Source organism: Leopardus geoffroyi, chromosome E2 (assembly GCF_018350155.1).
Source record: "Leopardus geoffroyi isolate Oge1 chromosome E2, O.geoffroyi_Oge1_pat1.0, whole genome shotgun sequence".
Lineage (NCBI taxonomy): Eukaryota > Metazoa > Chordata > Mammalia > Carnivora > Felidae > Leopardus > Leopardus geoffroyi.
In genome coordinates, this window is record NC_059335.1 from 6,763,046 (window position 1) to 6,781,603 (window position 18,558).

The 18,558-nt window shown below is 42.3% G+C and overlaps 1 protein-coding gene across 12 annotated transcripts; it reads left to right on the forward strand.

Annotated features, from left to right (window-relative positions):
- The first annotated feature begins 1,124 nt into the window (after positions 1-1,124).
- Positions 1,125-18,308, forward strand: LOC123577986 (zinc finger protein 260-like). Of its 12 annotated transcripts, none has more exons than XM_045440438.1 (6): positions 1,125-3,308; positions 4,145-4,266; positions 10,324-10,453; positions 13,189-13,315; positions 13,593-13,685; positions 14,599-18,308. In XM_045440438.1, the coding sequence occupies exons 3-6, from the start codon at positions 10,430-10,432 to the stop codon at positions 16,455-16,457; spliced, it is 2,103 nt and encodes a 700-aa protein (XP_045296394.1). In that variant the 5' UTR covers positions 1,125-3,308; positions 4,145-4,266; positions 10,324-10,429; the 3' UTR covers positions 16,458-18,308. The 12 variants fall into 12 exon arrangements, with proteins under 12 accessions (XP_045296394.1, XP_045296385.1, XP_045296387.1 ...); XM_045440429.1 differs by having other exon boundaries at positions 1,125-3,415; positions 4,142-4,266; positions 14,599-17,454; XM_045440431.1 differs by having other exon boundaries at positions 1,125-3,415; positions 14,599-17,454.
- The last annotated feature ends 250 nt before the right edge of the window (positions 18,309-18,558 follow it).

Below are 18,558 nucleotides of genomic sequence, written 5' to 3' on the forward strand. Positions count from 1 at the left end.
TTGAGAGGGAGAGAGAGAGAGAGAGAGAGGGAGAACACGAGTGGGGGAGGGGCAGAGAGAGAGGGAGAAAGAGTTTCTGAAGCGAAGTGGGCTCTGTGCTGACAGCAGCGAAGCAGATGTGGGGCTCGAACTCATGAACCTGAGCCAAAGTCAGATGTTCAACCCACTGAGCCATCCAGGAGCCTTCAACTTGAATCTTCTAATAATAAAAGATACTCTCCTACAAACCACAGTGTCTTTCTGATGCTAATCCTTTGATAGTGTGGTATTTGGAAAAAAATAAGGCCCAGATACTGAAAAGAGAAACCTCACTTCAATGAAAGTGTCAGACAAGAAAGCCACAGTGAAGCTTCCTGGGGCCAGGAAGCCCCCAAAGCCAAAGATACAATATAAAGCAGCAACAGAGCCTTCATGAAATTTAAAAATCCTATGACCGTGTTCAGAATCGGGCCCTATTGTATTAGCTTCCACATGGTTACTAGGTCTTGGGACTGAACAACCATAGTCCTTTAAGTTGGGCAAATTGAAGACCGGAGTCCTTTAATGCCTCTGTGAAAAGAATGAAACAATTGAGCTCAACACTCAAGATCTAGCAGGTAAATGAAAAGGTGGGGGGGGGGGGGGGCGGAAATGGGAGCTCTTAGGATAGTGCTCTTTTCACATGAGCTTTTGGCTCCTAGACCAGACACTCGGGCCTAGCTAAACACAATCCTCTCTGTCTGTATTTTTTATATTTTTAAAAGATTTATTTATTTTTGAGAGAGAAAGAACAAGCAGGGGAGGGATAGAGAGAGGGAGGACAGAGGATCTGAAGTGGGCTCTGTGCTGATGTGGGGCTCAAAATCACCAACAGTGAGATCATGACCTGAGCTGAAGTTGGACTCTCAACCATCGAGCCACCCAAATGTCCCCCCCCCCCCTTTTTTTTTTAAGAATTTTTTTTTTTTTTTTTGAGAGAGAGTGAGCGAGAACAGGGAAGGGGCAGAGAGGGAGAGAATCCCAAGAAGGCTCCATACTGTCAGTGTGGAGCCTCACATGGGGCTTGAACTTGCAAACTTCAGGATCATGACCTGAGCCAAAACCAAGAGTCAGACGCTCAACTGACTGAGCCACCCAGGTGCCCCTTAAAGATTTTATTTTTAAGTAATGTCTACACCCAATGTGGGAATCAAACTCACAACCCCAAGATCAAGAGTCACATGCTCCACCAACTGAGCAAGCCAGGCACCCCAAACACAATCCTCTCTTTTAGGATGTTTAAGCTATTTGGTTCCGTGAAGTATTCATAAAAGTGAAGGCAGTTGTTGCCTGTAACTAAAAATCTATTAATTCTACCTAGTTGCCAGCAGTGTAAAGTGGAGTATGTACAATTATTAAAACATTTGTATTCTAGAATATACCATACGGAAAAGTATATTAAATACAATCACACACATATGTATCAGTTTAACATAAAATGGCAACACCCATGTGTTAACAATTATGTGCCACCACTCAGATCAAGCCATAGAACATTCCAGAAGCCCTATTTATCCCTTTCCAGTAAACACCCTTACATCATTTTTAAATTTTTAATATTTATTTTTTAGAGAGAAAGACAGAGTGCAAGCGGGGGAGGAGCAGACAGACAGGGAGACACGGAATCCGAAGCAGGCTCCAGGCTCTGAGCTGTCAGCACAGAGCCCAACATGGGGCTCGAACTCTCGAACCTGGAGATCATGATCTGAGCCAAAGTCAGATGCTTAACTGAGCCACCCAGGCGTTCCTCCTTCTCATCATTTTCAATGGTCCCGGTCCCTTCACAGAGATAGCCCTGGAATGCTATTCTAGATTTTTTCCACAAACACTTCTGTGTGTGTGGAAGTTCACAAGGTGAGTTAAAATTTTATTTGAAAATATAGGGGCGTCTGGATGACTCAGTTGGTTAAGTGTCTGACTCGATTTTGGCTCAGGTCATGATCTCATGGTTCCTGGGTTGGAGCTCTGCTTCAGGCTCTGTGCTGAAGGCGGGAGCCTGTTTGGGATTCTTTCCCTCTCTCTGCCCTTCTGCCACTCACAGTCTCTGTCTCTCTCAAAAATAAACTTAAAAAATCTTATCTGAAAATATAAAGGGCCTAAAGAACGAAGACAGGCTCATAGAAAAAGAATATGGTAGGAGACCTTGCTTTATCGGATTGTGAAGACTTGGAAAGCTCCCATAGCTAAAACATAGTGGTACCGGCACAGGGATAAACAAAGAGACCAATGGAACAGAACGTCCTAAGTCAGAGCCATGAAGGTAAGGAGACTTGATTTATGACAGATGGTACTACATAGCAGTGGGGGAAACCGACTAAATAATGCTGCTGGGATCATTATCTGTGCGGTATTCACAAAAACAAATGACTGGTGGACTGTGACTAACGACGATACACAGGATCCTTCTTTAATGTACTCAGTTTATGTTGGGACACGAGATACAAGAGTTAATCTTCTGGCGTGGACCTCGGGTCCCAGTGAATGCTTCACAACCGTCTCTCATCGCGAAGCACACATCCAGAGCGCTCTCCTCGTACCGCCCCTGCTCCTCCAGATCCAGTTCTAGCCTCCTATTCCCGGTTTTCTCAAATGTGCCGTGAACGCCTCCGGATTCCCAGCCCTGAAGTCCGCTCTTCGCTGTACGGATCCAGACTTTCCCAATATGGCCGCGCCCTCAGAGCGGCTTCCAAAGGGCGACGAGACAGAGCGGGAGCAGCCATTTCCGGCTCAGGCCTGGTCTGTGATTGGCTTAGCGTCCCGGTGAGGTTGGAAGACTGCAGGAGAGAGCGCTGAGGTCCTACTAAGCATGCGCGACGGCACTGACAGCCGCTGCCGAGGTGGAAGAACCGGACATGAGAAGTCTCGAAAAGTGGAAAAAGGATGGGCTGGATATGCACCTTTCGTGTCTGGCCGGCCTACTCCGGTCGCCTACGGTGGCCATCTCGCTCTCCGTACAGCGCACGACGCAAGATGGCGGGCACGATCCGCAATGGCCGCTCCCACCAATACGCAGCGAAATCGTCGCGGCGGAGTTAGCCAGCGGTAGTTCTAGCCGGGGCCGGAGTGAGGGTTTGTGGCTTGATCGCTCACTCCAAAGTGCTACTGAATCTGAGTAATGGCTCTGGACACGGGCCAGCACACCAGGTGAACGGAAGCGGAAGTGGCGTATTGAGGATTGGGTTCCCACGGAGTAAGGTCACAGATTCGCGGTCGAGGTCCTGTGAGGTTTCTACAGGCTCCTTTCAGAGTCCCGCGTTGTGGGAATTCCTCGACCTGAGCTGCGGTTTGCGGTGGGTGCTCGTAGGAAGGTGCTTGTTTAAGGCGGTTTGGAGGCTGTCGGAGTCTTCGGCTGGCATCAGTGTTTAGGACGAGAGACCATTCCTGCTGACAGTGACAGGTGTGCTTCGGCACGCGCCCCCAGGCCGTAGACAGAGGCTCTGGGGGAGCCACTGACCCAGGGGCCCATCGGGGTCCGGTCGGTGAGGAAAGGATCGTCTGGGGCTCCTGTGGTCCGAGTTCGAGCATCCGAGGGGTTCGTGATCCCTGTGAAAATAGCTGTCGGTGGGGGGGGGGGGGGGGCTGTGAGTAGGTGCAAGAGCGAAGTGCAGGGTGTGCAGCAGCCTGGCGTCCGTGGGAGAGGTGGGTGGGGTTGGCACGCGAGGAGGCCTCAGGTAGACAGACATTTGGGTGTGTATGAAGCATTGAAGTATTACGTTTCCCAGCTTTTCATACTGAATTTTAAGCATAAAGAGAACTCGAAAGAACAGCAAAGTGATCACGAGTATACCTGCCATAAATACATCCATTGTTAAAAATTGTGCCATGAACACTGTGTGCGCGTGTCAGCCAGTGTATACGTGTTTGCATGCAAGTGAAATCATGTTAGTCCTAGCTTTTTATGTCCGTTCTGCTACTTGTTTGTGTGATTTGGGGTGAGGTACCAAGTTCTATCTATCATTCGCATTTTCCCCATTCAAACCAATTGGTATCTACCTCACAGAGGTACTCCTGAGGGCCCTACCTTCATGACCTCATCAAACCTAATTATCTCCCAAAGGCCCTGTGTCCAAATACACAACTAATCCTGAGTTTGGGGGCTGTGAATTTTTTTTATTTTTTTAAGTAGGTTCCCCGCCCTAGGTAGGGCTTGAACTCACAACCCGGGACCCTGAGATCAAGCGTGGCATGCTCTACTGACTGAGTCAGCCAGGCGCCACCTAGACGACATAAATATTAAGTCCATAACAGGTAGGTAATTGACAAAAGGAAGTTATCGTTATATACTTATCATCAATAAAAGCAGAAAAAAATCACCTTAAAGTGTCTGTACTATTTTGAAATGTATTTTTAAACCGAATTATATTTTGTATCTATTTTCCTTTTTTAATATATAAAAGTAGGCCGGCTTAAGTGCATATTTCAAAGGCTTCTGGTTTAGTTTTACCAAACTCCCCAGTAATGTTCCATTATGTAATGCTTGCACACGCCATGTGCCAGGCTTTTCTACATCTTTAGCGACAGTGGGTGTATCATCCTTTTAGGAGTCTTTTCTAGTGTGATAGCCCCATTTAGAAAAAGGTGATTAACCTCAGCTTTTCTTTACAGTGTTGTTTAATTAAAGGTCATATTTGATTATTTAAAAATGGAAAAGTCTCCATGCTTATTCATCTTCCTAGTCCCTCCTTTTAATTCTCCCAAACTTTGGAACTACTGTTCACAAATTAGTATGTAGTATTCCCTTGACTTTTATAATTTTATCACGTCTATGAATACCATAAGAGTACACTCTTTAATTTTTCTAGTTTGTAAGTGTTATAAATAAGGATCTTATAATGTGGTCTTCTGAGGCTTGCTTTTCTTGATTCATTACAAGTCTGTGATTGCGGGCGCCTGGGTGGCTCAGTCAGTTGAGCATCTGACTCTCGATTTCAGCTCAGGTCATGATCCTAGGGTCATGGGATCGAGCCCTGTGTCAGGCTCAATGCTCAGCCTGGAGCCTGCTTAAGATGCTCTCTCCCTCTGCCCCTCTCCCCTGCTCGCACTCTCTCTCTAAAATAAAAAAAAATTTTTTTAATTAATTTATTTATTAAAAACATTTTTTAAATGTTTTTATTTTTGAGACAGAGACAGAGCATGAGCAGGGGAGGGGCAGAGAGAGACACACAGGATCAGAAGCAGGCTCCAGGCTATCAGCACAGAGCCCGATGCAGGGCTCAAACTTATGGATTGTGAGATCATGACCTGAGCTGAAGTCGGACGCCTAACCGACTGAGCCACCCAGGTGCCCCCAATTTTGTTTAATTAAAAAAAAGTCTGTGATTCATCCATCTTGCATGTAAGTTTGGCTCATTAAAATGAATTTCATGGCATGAATATAGTGTAGTTCACGCATCCATTCTCCTACTGTTGGACATTCGTATTGTTTCTGGGTTTCGGCTGTTAAAAGTAGTGAGGTTCCAAAGTCTTACATATCTCCTGGTCATTGTGAGAATCTATATAGTCTAGCCCAGAAGTATAATTTCTGACATAAAATAGATGAATTTTCATCTAGAAGGAAAAGCCAAATTTCTCTTGTACCACCTTACTCTCTCATCAGTATTGTAAAAGTGCCTGTTGATCAGTAAGCTTTCCAACACTTAGTATTTTCCTTCTTGTTTTTGACCATCTTTTGAGTGTCAAAGTCCTCTCATTGTGGTCTCCATATGTACTATTCCTATAACTGTGATGGTTGATTATCTTTTTTTTTTTAATTTTAATGTTTATTTTGAGAGAGAAAAAGACACAGCATGAGTGGGGGAGGGGCGGAGAGAGAGAGAATCCTAGGCAGGCTCCACGCTGTCAGCACAGTGCCTGATGTGGGGCTCAAACTCACAGAACCGTGAGCTCATGACCTGAGCCGAGATCAAGAGTTGGATACTTAACCAACTGAGCCACCTGGGTGCCCTGATTATCTTTTTATATGTTCATTGGCCAGTTTTATTTTATTTACTTACTTTAATTTTTAAATTTCATTACAGTTGATACAACAACGTTACAGGTGTACAACACAGTGATTCAACATCTTTATATATTACGTTGGCCAATTTTAAAACTTACAAGTTTGTCTTTACTCATTTTAGAGAATAGTCATGTACTTAGAAACTTAGTCTTTTGCTAGGTATTTTGTGATAAACCATTTGCCTGGGCTTTGTCCCCAGTTCCTGGGAGGTAGCCTCTAAACTGTTGGAATGTCCTAAGTGACAGGCGTGTCCCTGTTATTATTCATGGTGGGTCTATGGATAGTTTATGCCAATGAGGAGACATGGCATGGGGCTATTTCTGCCAGAAAGACCAACCATGCGGTTAGAGGGTGGGGGCTTTGAGCCTGGTGAGACCAGCCTTAGCTCCAAGATGGTAGTGGTGCTGGAGGCTGAGTCAAATGGCCAGTGATTAAATCAGTCCTGCTTACTGATTAATGAAATTCTAATAAAAACTACGGACACTGAAACTCAGATGCACCTCTGTGGTGGCAGTACCCTACATATTGGCACTCGTGGATATGCTGGACGGATAAGTAATGTGTCCCGACTCCCAGAGGATAGGACAATGGAAACTTCTGGTTTGGGATCCTCCCGAACCTCACCCTCTTGTCCCTCTCTCCATTTGACTGCTTACGATTTGCATTCTTTTGCTATAATCTGTTACCTTGCACAGGTTCCCCCAGGTACTTCATAGGTTTTGCTGGTATTGTAAATACTGGTTTTAACCCCTTTTAAACCTTAATTGTTGTTTGAATGTGAAATTCCAATTGATGTTTATATTGATCTCAAAACAGTTGCATAATGACAGTTTTGGTTTTTTTCCAGTCTTCTTTCAATTGATTTTGCCCATTTTATTGCTCAGGTTCTGATCTGTGGTACATTTTTGACTAAAGGTTCAGTGAGAGGTTATCCATGTCCCTGAGTTTAAAGAAATGTGCCGTGGATTATTTTGTAGATACTCTTTCTTGTCTATTTCTAGTTTAGTAATATATATTTTTTTAATTGAGTGGCTTGGGGTTTTCTGACATCTCTTTTCCTCATCTTTTGAGAGAATTAAATGGTTCTTATTAAACTATCCTTGCATTACTGTAATAAAGTCAGCTGTGCATAGTACAGTTCTTCTGTATTGTTTTCCTAGTATATACCTCCTACATACCAGTGGATACAGTTATCTAGCATTTTATTTCAAGTTTTTTTTAAATTATTTTTTTCCTAAGCAATCTCTGCACCCAACATGGGGCTCAGACTCACAACCCGGAGATCAAGAGTTGCATCCTCAGGGCGCCTGGGTGGCTCAGTCGGTTAAACATCTGACGCCGGCTCAGGTCATGATCTTGTGGTTGATGAGTTCAAGCCCTGCATCAAGCTCTGTGCTTTCAGCTTTGGATCCTCTGTCTCCCTCTCTCTCTGCCCCTCTCCCTCTCATGCGTGTTCACTCTTCTTTCTCTCCCAGATATAAACAAACATTAAAAAAAGAGAATACTATTAAAAACAAAAGAGTTGCATGCTCTACCCACTGAGCCAGCCAGGAGTCCCTTATTTCAGGTTTTAATAGAGAAGCTAATAAATGCACTTGGCCTATAAATTTCTTTCTCCCATCGTCTTTGAAATCCAGTTCTGTTTTCTTCAGTTCTCCTACAGTCTAAGACACAGAGTTGTATTTTCTTTCAGAGTTCTCAGTAGTGTGATATTGAGAGTAATAAACTGTGTCCAAGTATTTCCAGGATGTCCTGGCATCTCCACATTACTCTGTGGTAAATTAATTTTGCAGAGCCCATTGTGGGGCTCGAACTCACAAACTGTGAGATCATTACCTGAGCGAACTCAGATGCTCAACCAACTAAGCCACCCAGGTGCCCCTCGGTCTTTTAAATTATAGCCATTCTGGGCCACCTGGCAAGTCTTGATCTCAGGGTCGTGAGTTGGAGCTCCACATTGGGCCTAGAGCTTACTTATAAATAAAGAAATACATATATACACACATATGTAAACACATAAATAAATGACCATTCTAACAGGTTTGTAGCAATATTTTATTTTGGTTTTAATTTGCTTTCCTTGTGTCACCTAAAACAGTTTTTCATGTGCTTAATTGCTGTCTCTCTGTGTTTGGGAGGAAGTGTCTGTTTAAATCTTTTGTTCCTTTTTTTTTTACTAGATTGTCTCTTTTGTGAAGTTGGAAAAGTTCTTCATATTTTTTACATAGAAGTCTTTCAATCAAGTATGCACTTCATTAATGTTTTACTCTAACCTCCTCTGGCTTCATCCTTCATTTTACAACTGTCTTTTGCATATCAAAAATTTTTAGTAATGAGGAAGTCCAATTTATCAATTTTTTTTTTTGTTTATTGTGCGTTTTGTGCCCTGTAATAAATCTTTGCCTAATCCAAGATCACTTAAAGTTTTTCTGTGCTTGGGGCTCCTGGATGGCTCAGTCAGTTAAGCATTCAACTCTTGATTTCAGCTCAAGTCATGATCTCATGTGCACTGACAGCATAGAGGCTGCTTGGGATTCTCTCTTTCTCTCTCTCTCTGCCCCGCTTCCTCCCCCTTTTCTCTTCTCTCTCCTAAAACAAATAAATAAACTTAAAAATTTTTTTCTGTGCTTTCTTCTAGAAGTATCACAGTTTCAATTCTTTTTTTTAAAATTTTTTTTTTTTCAACGTTTATTTATTTTTGGGACAGAGAGAGGCAGAGCATGAACGGGGGAGGGGCAGAGAGAGAGGGAGACACAGAATCGGAAACAGGCTCCAGGCTCTGAGCCATCAGCCCAGAGCCTGACGCGGGGCTCGAACTCACGGACCGCGAGATCGTGACCTGGTTGAAGTCGGACGCTTAACCGACTGCGCCACCCAGGCGCCCCTACACAGTTTCAATTCTTACAACTGTAATCTATTTGAGTTAATTTTGGTATGAGGTAAACGTAAATGTCCTCCTAGTGTTTCAGTCACATTTGTTAAACATTTTAATAGTTTTTCATCATGTTCATGCTTGTCTCTAATGTACTGAATATATGGAGTATATATATAATAGCATTTGTTTTTAATTTTTTAATGTTTATTTTTGAGAGAGAGAGAGAGAGAGAGAGAGGCAGGCAGAGAGGCAGCACAAGCAGGGGAGGGACAGAGATAGAGGGAGACAAAGAATCCAAAGCAGGCTCCAGGCTACAAGCTGTCAGCACAGAGCCCGACATGGGGCTCGAACCCACAAACCACGAGATCATGACCTGAGCTTACCCTACTGAGCCACCCAGGTGTGCCTAGGATAGCGTTTTTAGTGTACTGGGTGCCAGGTCTCTCCCTTTGGCCATTTTTGTCTCTTTCTCTTGCTTGATATCCCCCCTAGCCGTGGGTCATATTTCCTTGCTTCTCTGCATCTCTGGTCATTTTTGATTGGATATCATATATCGTCAGCTTCACACTGTTTAGAGGATTTTCTTTTATTCCTTTCACTACTTTTGAGGTTTGCTCTGGGATGTAGCCAAGTTACTCTGAAAGAGTTTTGATTCTTTGGAGGCTTTCTTTTAAGCTTTCTTAGGTGGGGCCATAAGAGTCTTTTTGGTCTTATTTTGTCCCCATTATTGAGGTAATATTCTCCTGAGACCTCTGCACATTTGAAAAACAGGCATACTAGAAGGTCTTTCCACCCAGGCTAGTGGGAACACTGGCTGTTCCTGATCTGGTGTGAGCTCCAGGAATTGTTGGACCTTCTCCTTTCCTCACAGTTCATTAGACCTTAGCCAGAGACTCAAAAGAACCCTCTGTGCATCTGCAGAGTGAGTTTTCCCTGTCTCTCTTCTCTGGTATACTGCCTGGCAAGTGCTTGTCATCTTTGCTTCCTCAGACTTTTACTTTTTTATCATTAATTCAGCAAGCCTGCTAGACTCTTTGGGCTCCTTCTCCTCAACTGTGGCCTAGAAGGTCTCCAGGCAGTGAGTCTCAGCACACAAATGTTCCCCTTCTTCTCTGACTTCTGTGTCTGAAAATAGTTTAGATATTTCCCCCATTTTTTTAGTTGATTAGGCTGAAAGGATAATTCATCATTCTGGTAATTTCCCTGGAATCAGATTCTACCATTTCTGAGGGTTTGCGTCTTAGTCCTTGGTCCGCCAGTTACCGTGTGGCTTTTCGTCAGGTGTTTGATCTTTCTTTTCTTTCAAACGGAATAATTATAGTCTAGCCACTAGGATTGTGAGGGTTAAGTGATAAAAGAAGATGCTTAAAAACAGTTCCTTGCCTGCACAGGAACTTGCTTTTGCCAAACAAATCTTTCTCTGAATCCATAGATGCGGCCTTCCCAGAATGAGGCACTTCCTATAAAGGAAAAAAAGTAGATCTCGAGTCTAGAAATTCATCCTTACTGAGGATACTCTTGACACCGGAGACACCTGAATGCTGAAAATGACCAAGTCCCAGGTGAGCTGTTTATTTCCCATATTTCTAGAGGTTTATAAAAATGCATACAATCTGATGCTCGCCAGAGTTGGTAAGGGAGTGAGGAGTTGGGCAAAATGGGTGAAGGGAAGTGGAAGATACAGGCTTTCAATTTTGGAATGAAGAAATCATGAGCATAAAAGCTACAGCATAGGGTAGCACCTGGGTGGCCCAGTCGGTTGAGCGGCCGGCTCTTGATTTCACTCAAGTCATGATCCCAGGATCTTGGAATCGAGTCCCGTATCAGGCTTCATGCTGAGAGCCTAAAATTCCCTCTCTCCCTCTGCCCCTTCCCTACTCACACTCTCTTTCTCTCTAAAATAAAACAATTAAAAAAAAATTTTTTTTTAATGTACAGCGTAGGGAATGTAATCAATGATATTCTAATAGTGTTGTATTTAGACAGCTACACATGCAGTGAACACGACATGACTATAGTTTGTTGAATCTCTATTATACAACTGAAACTAATGTAACATTGTGTGACAACTAATTAACTAGTTAACAGTTTAAAACACGTACACAATCAAAGTGAACTATGTATATAGATAAATTGCAGCTGGGAGAGATGTGCTTAGACCCAGAGACGGAATAAATGATCCAGAGGAGCCAATGAAGAAGGGAGTTCTAGCTAATCTGCATGTCACATGTTGCAAGGTGCTAACAGTTGGAACATTGCCACATAAGCAGTGGGATCCAGAGCTGAGTTGCAGACCTATCTGTGATAATACTGGAAACCATCACAAAAGAATAAAAACATAAGATTTACTTTGTATAGGGGCACCTGGGTGGCTCAGTTAGTTAAAGTGTCTGACTTGCGCTTAGGTCATGATCTAACCACTTGTGAGTTCAAGCCCCGCATCAGGCTCTGTGCTGACAGCTCAGAGCTTGGAGCCTGCTTCCAATTCTGTGTCTTCCTCTCTCTCTGCCCCTCCCCTGCTCATGCTCTGTCTGTCTCTCTTTCTCTCAAAAATTAATAAACATTTTTTAAAAAAGGGATTTACTTTGTATATAAGGAGGAAGCACATGAACTTTTTGAGTAAATATTTCCCAGGCATTAAGTGTGAAGAAGTGTCCTCAAACATCGATGGGTCTTCCTCTCCCGTCCTTCTCCAGAGTATGGACCCAGTGAACGGTCATCTTCCTAAGGAAATGTAGGAGATATAAAAGGCATAGCTAGAAAACTTAAAAAAAATATCTTCTTATTTGCAAAGAGTAATGCTCACCTAAGGGTCATTGTGCAGATCATTGTGTTAACACATATGAAGTGTTTAGAGCAATACATAGTAAGTGCTTTCTGTTTGCTTTTGTATCATGAGTTAATATGTAGCACGGTCAATTTCTAAAAGGTAATTCTGAGCATAACATACTTTTGTATATGAAAAACACTGCAGGCGCACCTGGCTGGCTCGGTTGGAAGAGCATGTGACTCTTGATCTTGGGGCATGAGTTCAAGCCCTGCATTTGGTGTAGAGATTACATACATAAACTAACTTAAAAAAAAAAGAAAAAAGAAAAACACTATAGTGTCTACCAAGTGTCTATAGGAAATATAAACACTTGCTCCAAGGTCTGTTGCTGCCTGTGCCCAGGGCATCTGTTCTCTTTGGCCTCTTTTGTCTCGCTGAACTTTTTGCAGTTTCTTGAAGCCAGTATGGTACTTAACACTTTTTTTTTTTAACTTTATTTATTTTGAGAGAAAAAGAAAGAGCACAAGCAGGAGAGGGGGAGAGAGAGGATCCCAAGCAGGCTCAGCGCTGTCAGCACAAAGCCCAACTTGGGGCTTGAACCCATGAACCGTGAGATCATGACCTGAGCTGAAATCAAGAGTCAGCTGTTCCACTGACCGAGCCACCCAGGCTCCCCAGGATTTAACACTTTGAACTCTTCCTCCCTTTGGAAGACCCATGGCTCCCACCTCTTCTAGCTCTTACTGTGGGACACACCACTAAACATACCGGATGTAGCTCTAGCTTGACCACTTCTTCAGGACTGTTATTTCTCCACCTACTTGTGCCCATGTTTTAACTTGAGTATACTTCTGTCGTAACCCTTAAACCATAATGTCTTCCCATATGTCAACTCTGTCAAGGAGTGTACTTGCCACTCTGCACTATCAGAAGCTACATGAAGGCTGGATTATGCTTTATTTCCTTTTTTAGTGCATATGTATTCCTATTACAGTAGGTAACATTACTCATTTTTAAAAAGTTAACTTGACAGAAAAGAGTATGCGCACGTGTGGATGGGGAGGGGCAGAAAGGGGCAGGGGGCAGGAGAGAGAGAGAGAGAGAATGAATGAATCAATCAATCAGTCCATCCATCCCAACCAGGCTCCGCACTGTCAGCACAGAGCCGACTCGGGGCTTGATCTCACAAACCGTGAGATCATGACCCGAGCTGAGCTCAAGTTGGACACTTAACCAACTGAGCCACCCAGGCGCCCCAACATTAAACACTCCTAAGGTGAGTTGCAGATGGTTTTTAGGCAAAGTTTTAGCAACATTTTGCATGGGTGAATGAATGAGTGAAGTGAATGAAGAATGCAGAAAGGATAGCTTAAATGAAGTTATTAGCCCACAAAGCATAAATCAAAACTAGGCATAGAGAAATACTTGTTTATAAACGTCTATAGCAAAAATAATCAGAATAGTATCTATCTCCTACATTTTTTCCATTATATTAACTCCAGATCAAAAAGGGTTATGTTATTACAGGGCTTATTGTCATTCAGTGATGTGGCTGTGGATTTCACCTGGGAAGAATGGGAGCTACTAGATACTGTTCAGAAGAACCTCTACCGGGATGTGATGTTGGAAAATTACAGCAACCTAATGTCATTGGGTAAAGACAACTTTCCTAAATATCTCAGCATGAGCCCATTAATTGCCCCTTTTTTTCCCCCCATTGCTACAATTTATGGGTACTCTGATATCCTTAATGATTTTGGACTCGGAAAGGTGATAGAACCTATTTTCCTTATGACCAGTGACGGTACTTATTTTCATTTTTGGAATAAAGAGTTTCTGTTCTGCTGAGATTTACTGTCTGTTCCCTAAAACAGAACTTTCCTTCAATAGGCCCTAATACTGCTCAGTTCTCTGTGATGACCCCTTGACAGGTTATCACGCTCCCTGGCCAGAAGCAACGGTTCCTGTGGAGAAAGGAGTGCAAGGACTGGTAGAGAGAGAATTCCCAAGTTCGTGTAGTCCAGGTGAGTATACCAGTGCAGTGGGAGTTAGCGGAAGCCAAGTGACAGTTGATCTTGGTGCTTTGGGACCCTTGTTATTTTGGGTTTTTTTTCTCATCGTCTTTGAACCTTTAGAGGTGACTTTGAGTGAGAAGAGGTCACCAGTGTGAATGGTGCTTCCTTCTCTTACCGTGTATGACTCATTTGCTAGCCACCTCAGAGAAGACGTACCTCCTTTTATCTGCCCTGGGTCAGATCTTGGCCTGTTTCATTCGGTCTTTCTTTTTTGGCTCAGTTGTTCTTTTGCAGCTTGTTAGACACAACCCACTTTCCCCATGTCTTACCCATATTCACTTAGCTCTCCTTTTTTTTTTTTTTTTTTTTAAAGAGGTAGGCTTTTTTTTTTAATGTTTGTTTTCGAGAAAGAGGGAGAATGAGCAGGGGAGGGGAGAGGGAAGGGGAGACAGAGAATCCCAAGCAGGCTTGCGCTGTCAGTGCAAAGCCCAACATGGGGCTTGAACCCTCAAACCATAAGATCATGACCTGAGCTGAAGTTGCGGACACTCAACCAACTGAGCCACCCAGGCACCCCCACATAGCCCTTCTGTTACGCTTCTAGAGATTTCATAGATTCCCTCCAAAGTTTGATGACACCCATGTCCTTCAGTTCATTACTTATTATCTATTTCTTTTATTGGATGCCTCTGACTTCTGTGCACCTGCTGTGTATCACTTTCTCCATTCTCTTTAGATAGGGACTTGAGATTCCATCCCCCTCCATTTCATAATGATAGGATTTTTTTTTTCCCTGAAGTAATGTGGCAGGTTTAGGATTCGTATCAGGAAAATACTGAGAATGATGAATCTGTTAAGCAATAATGAAAATAATGCATTGGGAAAAAATTCTTCTCTGAGCAAAACTTTGTTCCATTTGTAGAAAGACCCCTTCGGTGTTTCTCAAGAGGAATACGTTTGAAACAACATTCAGATTCAAAACTTCAGAATAAAAATTCTGCAGAAATGAATTCCAATGAATTAAGTGGCCATGGGAAATCATTTTTCCATACTCTACATGAAACCTGCCATACTTCAGCCCAGTACAGTGAACATAATTTCTGTGTGAAGACTTTCAGCACGGTGAAAAATCTCAAAAGACATCACAGAATTCACACAGAAGGAAAACCTTATGAATGCAGTGAATGTCCCAAATCCTTCAGGTATAAGTCAAAGCTCATAATACACCAGAGAACTCATACAGGAGAGAAGCCGTACAGATGCCCTGAATGTCAGAAAGCTTTCAGTACAAAATGTCATCTTACTCTGCACCAGAGAACTCATACAGGAGAGAAACCGTATGGATGTTTTGAGTGTCCAAAGTCTTTCAGAACAAAGTATCATCTCATTTTACACCACAGGACTCACACAGGAGAGAAACCCTATGAATGCAAAGAGTGTGGCAAAGCCTACAGAGAGAAGACAAAGCTCAGGTTGCATTACCGCACACACACAGGAGAGAAACCTTTTGAGTGTAGGGACTGCGGTAAAGGTTTCATGCAGAAGTCAAACCTACTTATCCATCAAAGAACTCATACAGGAGACAGACCCTATGCATGTAAAGAATGTGAAAAGACCTTCTGCAGGAAGTCTCAGCTTGTTGCTCACCAGCGAACTCACACACGAGAAAAATCGTACGAATGCAAGGAATGTGGGAAAGCCTTCAGTAAAAACTCCCATCTCCTGACACATCAGAGAATTCATATAGGAGAGAAGCCTTATGAATGCAATGAGTGTGGAAAAGCTTTCGTACACACATCACAGCTCATTGTACATCAGAGAAATCATACAGGAAGAAAACCTTATGAGTGTAAGGAATGTGGGAAAGCCTTCAATAAAAAGTCACACTTCATAACACATCAGAGAATCCATACGGGAGAGAAGCCTTATGAATGCAGTGAATGTGGAAAAGCATTTATAGACAACTCCCAGCTTATCGTTCATCGAAGAACTCACACAGGAGAGAAACCTTATGAGTGCAAGGAATGTGGGAAAGCCTTTAATAAAAAGTCATCCCTCATAACACATCAGAGAATTCATACAGGAGAGAAGCCTTATGAATGCAGTGAGTGTGGAAAAGCCTTCATAGACAAGTCACATCTCATTGTCCATCAGCGAACTCACACAGGAGAGAAACCCTATGAATGCGGTGAGTGTGGAAAAGCTTTCATACGAAAGGCAATGCTCATTGTCCATCACAGAACGCATACAGGAGAGAAACCCTTCGTATGTCTCGAATGCCAGAAAGCCTTTAGCAGTATGGCAATGCTCAGTAGACACCAGTTGATTCACACAGGAGAGAAACCCCATGGATGCAATGAATGTGGAAAAGCTTTCCGCCAAAAAAGCCATCTTATTATCCATCAACGGTGCCATACTGGAGAGAAACCCTATGGGTGTGTTCCATGTGGTCAGATCTTCAACCAGAAGTCACAGCTCATTAGACATCAGAGACGCCACACAGGAGAGAAACCGTATCAGTGCATTCAATGTGGGAAAGCCTTTTTTGAGAAATCATACCTCAGTGTTCATCAGAGAAGTCACGTGGGACAGAAACCTTATCACTGTAATGAGTGTGGGAAAACATTCTCTGTCAAGTTCTTTCTCACTTCACACGAGGAAATTCACACAGGAAAGAAATCTCGGGAACACAGCGCTGGAAAGACTTTAGTGAAGGGCCAGATCTCACGGAATACAAAAGAATCCACACAAAGGACACCCTCTGAATGCAGGGAACGTTAGGATAATTTTGGTCTTTGTCAGTTCCAGAAAACTTATCCAGGAGGGACCTTTTAAATGCAGTGAATATAGGAACACCATCTACCACCAGTGTAGCCTAATTTCATTAGGGAAAGGCCTACGAATGAGGTGAAAAGTCAGTATCTTTTCTCGAGAAGAGAAATCCCATTATACGTCACACAGAAATAAAACTTGGCCGCAACAGATGTGTTTGAGGGGTCATGATATAATAGTTTTCACTGAGGGGGAAGAAAAAAACTCGTAAGTGTTGGGAATCCTGGAACACCTTCCAAACAAATGAGCTTTCACACCAAAGAAGATAGCTGACTGAAGACTTGTGATAAGAGATGCCTCTGGCATGAAGTCCAAAACTTACTGTGCATCAGATAATACTTATTAAGGAGAGTTAGTGTAATGTAATGACACTGGGCCAGTTGCTTACATATAAACTTTATAATAGAAATTCTGTTCCTGTCACATTACCAGTTATTTGTAAAAAATACAACATGAAGTAGTCAAGAAGAGCAAATAACTGCAGTATGCTAAAAGACAATTTTGTTTCATGTTTGAATATATGGAATAGTCAAAGCAGTAATTTAAGAAAGGTCCAAGATGTATGTGATTTTTGTCCAGAGGATTTTTGTAGCACATGTATGTCCTGAGTTTCAGGTTTCATTAGATCATGAAAGAAAATCATATACCATAAAATTCTTGTTTGTAGGTGTAGAATCCATCAAGAAATGCCAGCATTGTAAATTTTTGTATATCTTATAAATTGCAAGGGAAGTAATTAGGCTTAAAACTAAAAAAGACTTAAAAAAAAAAAAACTTGGCTGGTATGCGTAAACGGATCTGGTAATACTTTTTAGCCATTTGGGATAATATTCTTTTTTAACACAAATTGTCTTCTGCCACTCTGATTTAATTGATTTAAATATATCAATACGTGTGGTGTAAAAGTTAAATAAGTCTATAGAATAAACAAGGTCCCTTTTCACCATTTCCCCAAATCCTCCCTTTCCTTTTCCATTATTATTTTTTTTAATGTTTATTTGAGAGAGAGTATGTGCGCATGAGCAGGGGAGGGGCAGAGAGAGAGAGAGTAGGAGAAAGAGAATCCCAGGCAGGTTCCACACTGTCAGTGCAGAGCCCAATGCTGGGCTCAATCTCCCGAACCATGAGATCAGGAGCCAAAATTCAGAGTCGGAAGCTTAACTGACTGAGCCACCCAGGTACCCCCCAAAATACTGAGATTTAAGAGTGATGAGTAATCACAACTCTTCTGTCCCTGAGTTTTGAAAAACTGGAAGCAGCTGGTATCTGCCCCACTCCCCTACTCATATACTCTCTAAAATAAAAAAATAAACTTTAATTTTAAGTAAATAAAACCTAAGAAAAAAAAAATCCATGTTTAAAGTAATCATTAAGGGAACAGGAACAGAGTGCATATTTTCCAAACTAGTCAAGGGCAAAGGCAGAATGATTAAAAAACAAAAATTATCATGAACCCAAAAGAAGGCAGAGTATAAAGAAACATGGAATAAAAAAAGATAAATTTACGCTGATAAAAATATTTATAAAAGGAAGTTTTGAACAACATAACAAAAATCAATATAATGGAGGTATTGTATACAATGTTCTCAAAATTCACAGAATTTTCAAGCACTTATTTTCCAAAGTTTACCGCGTTGGCCATGTTCTAGCCTATAATGCAAATCTCAACAAACCTGAAAGGACTAAATAATGTGCACTCTTGTTCTGTAAGCCGGCATACACTAAGTCCAGGACAAAAATTAGCTAGAAATCTGTAATTCTGGGAATCAAGAAATAAATTATAAATATTACATCGTTGCAGACCTTGAGTCTGGAGTTCTCTCATGTTCAGCAAGAGAGCAGACGCAGAAATGAACGCGAGAGAGGCTAATGTCTGGGAGGAGACAAGAGCCCTGAGTAAGGTCCTTTCTCCATATTAGGATCAGAAGGACTACATATATGATGGTCATACCGAAAGACACAATAAAACAGTTATCATTATTCATGTGTGTGAGAGAAAAGGGGTTCCAAAGGTATGTGATGTTAGGGGTTAGGGTCAAGACAAATCAAC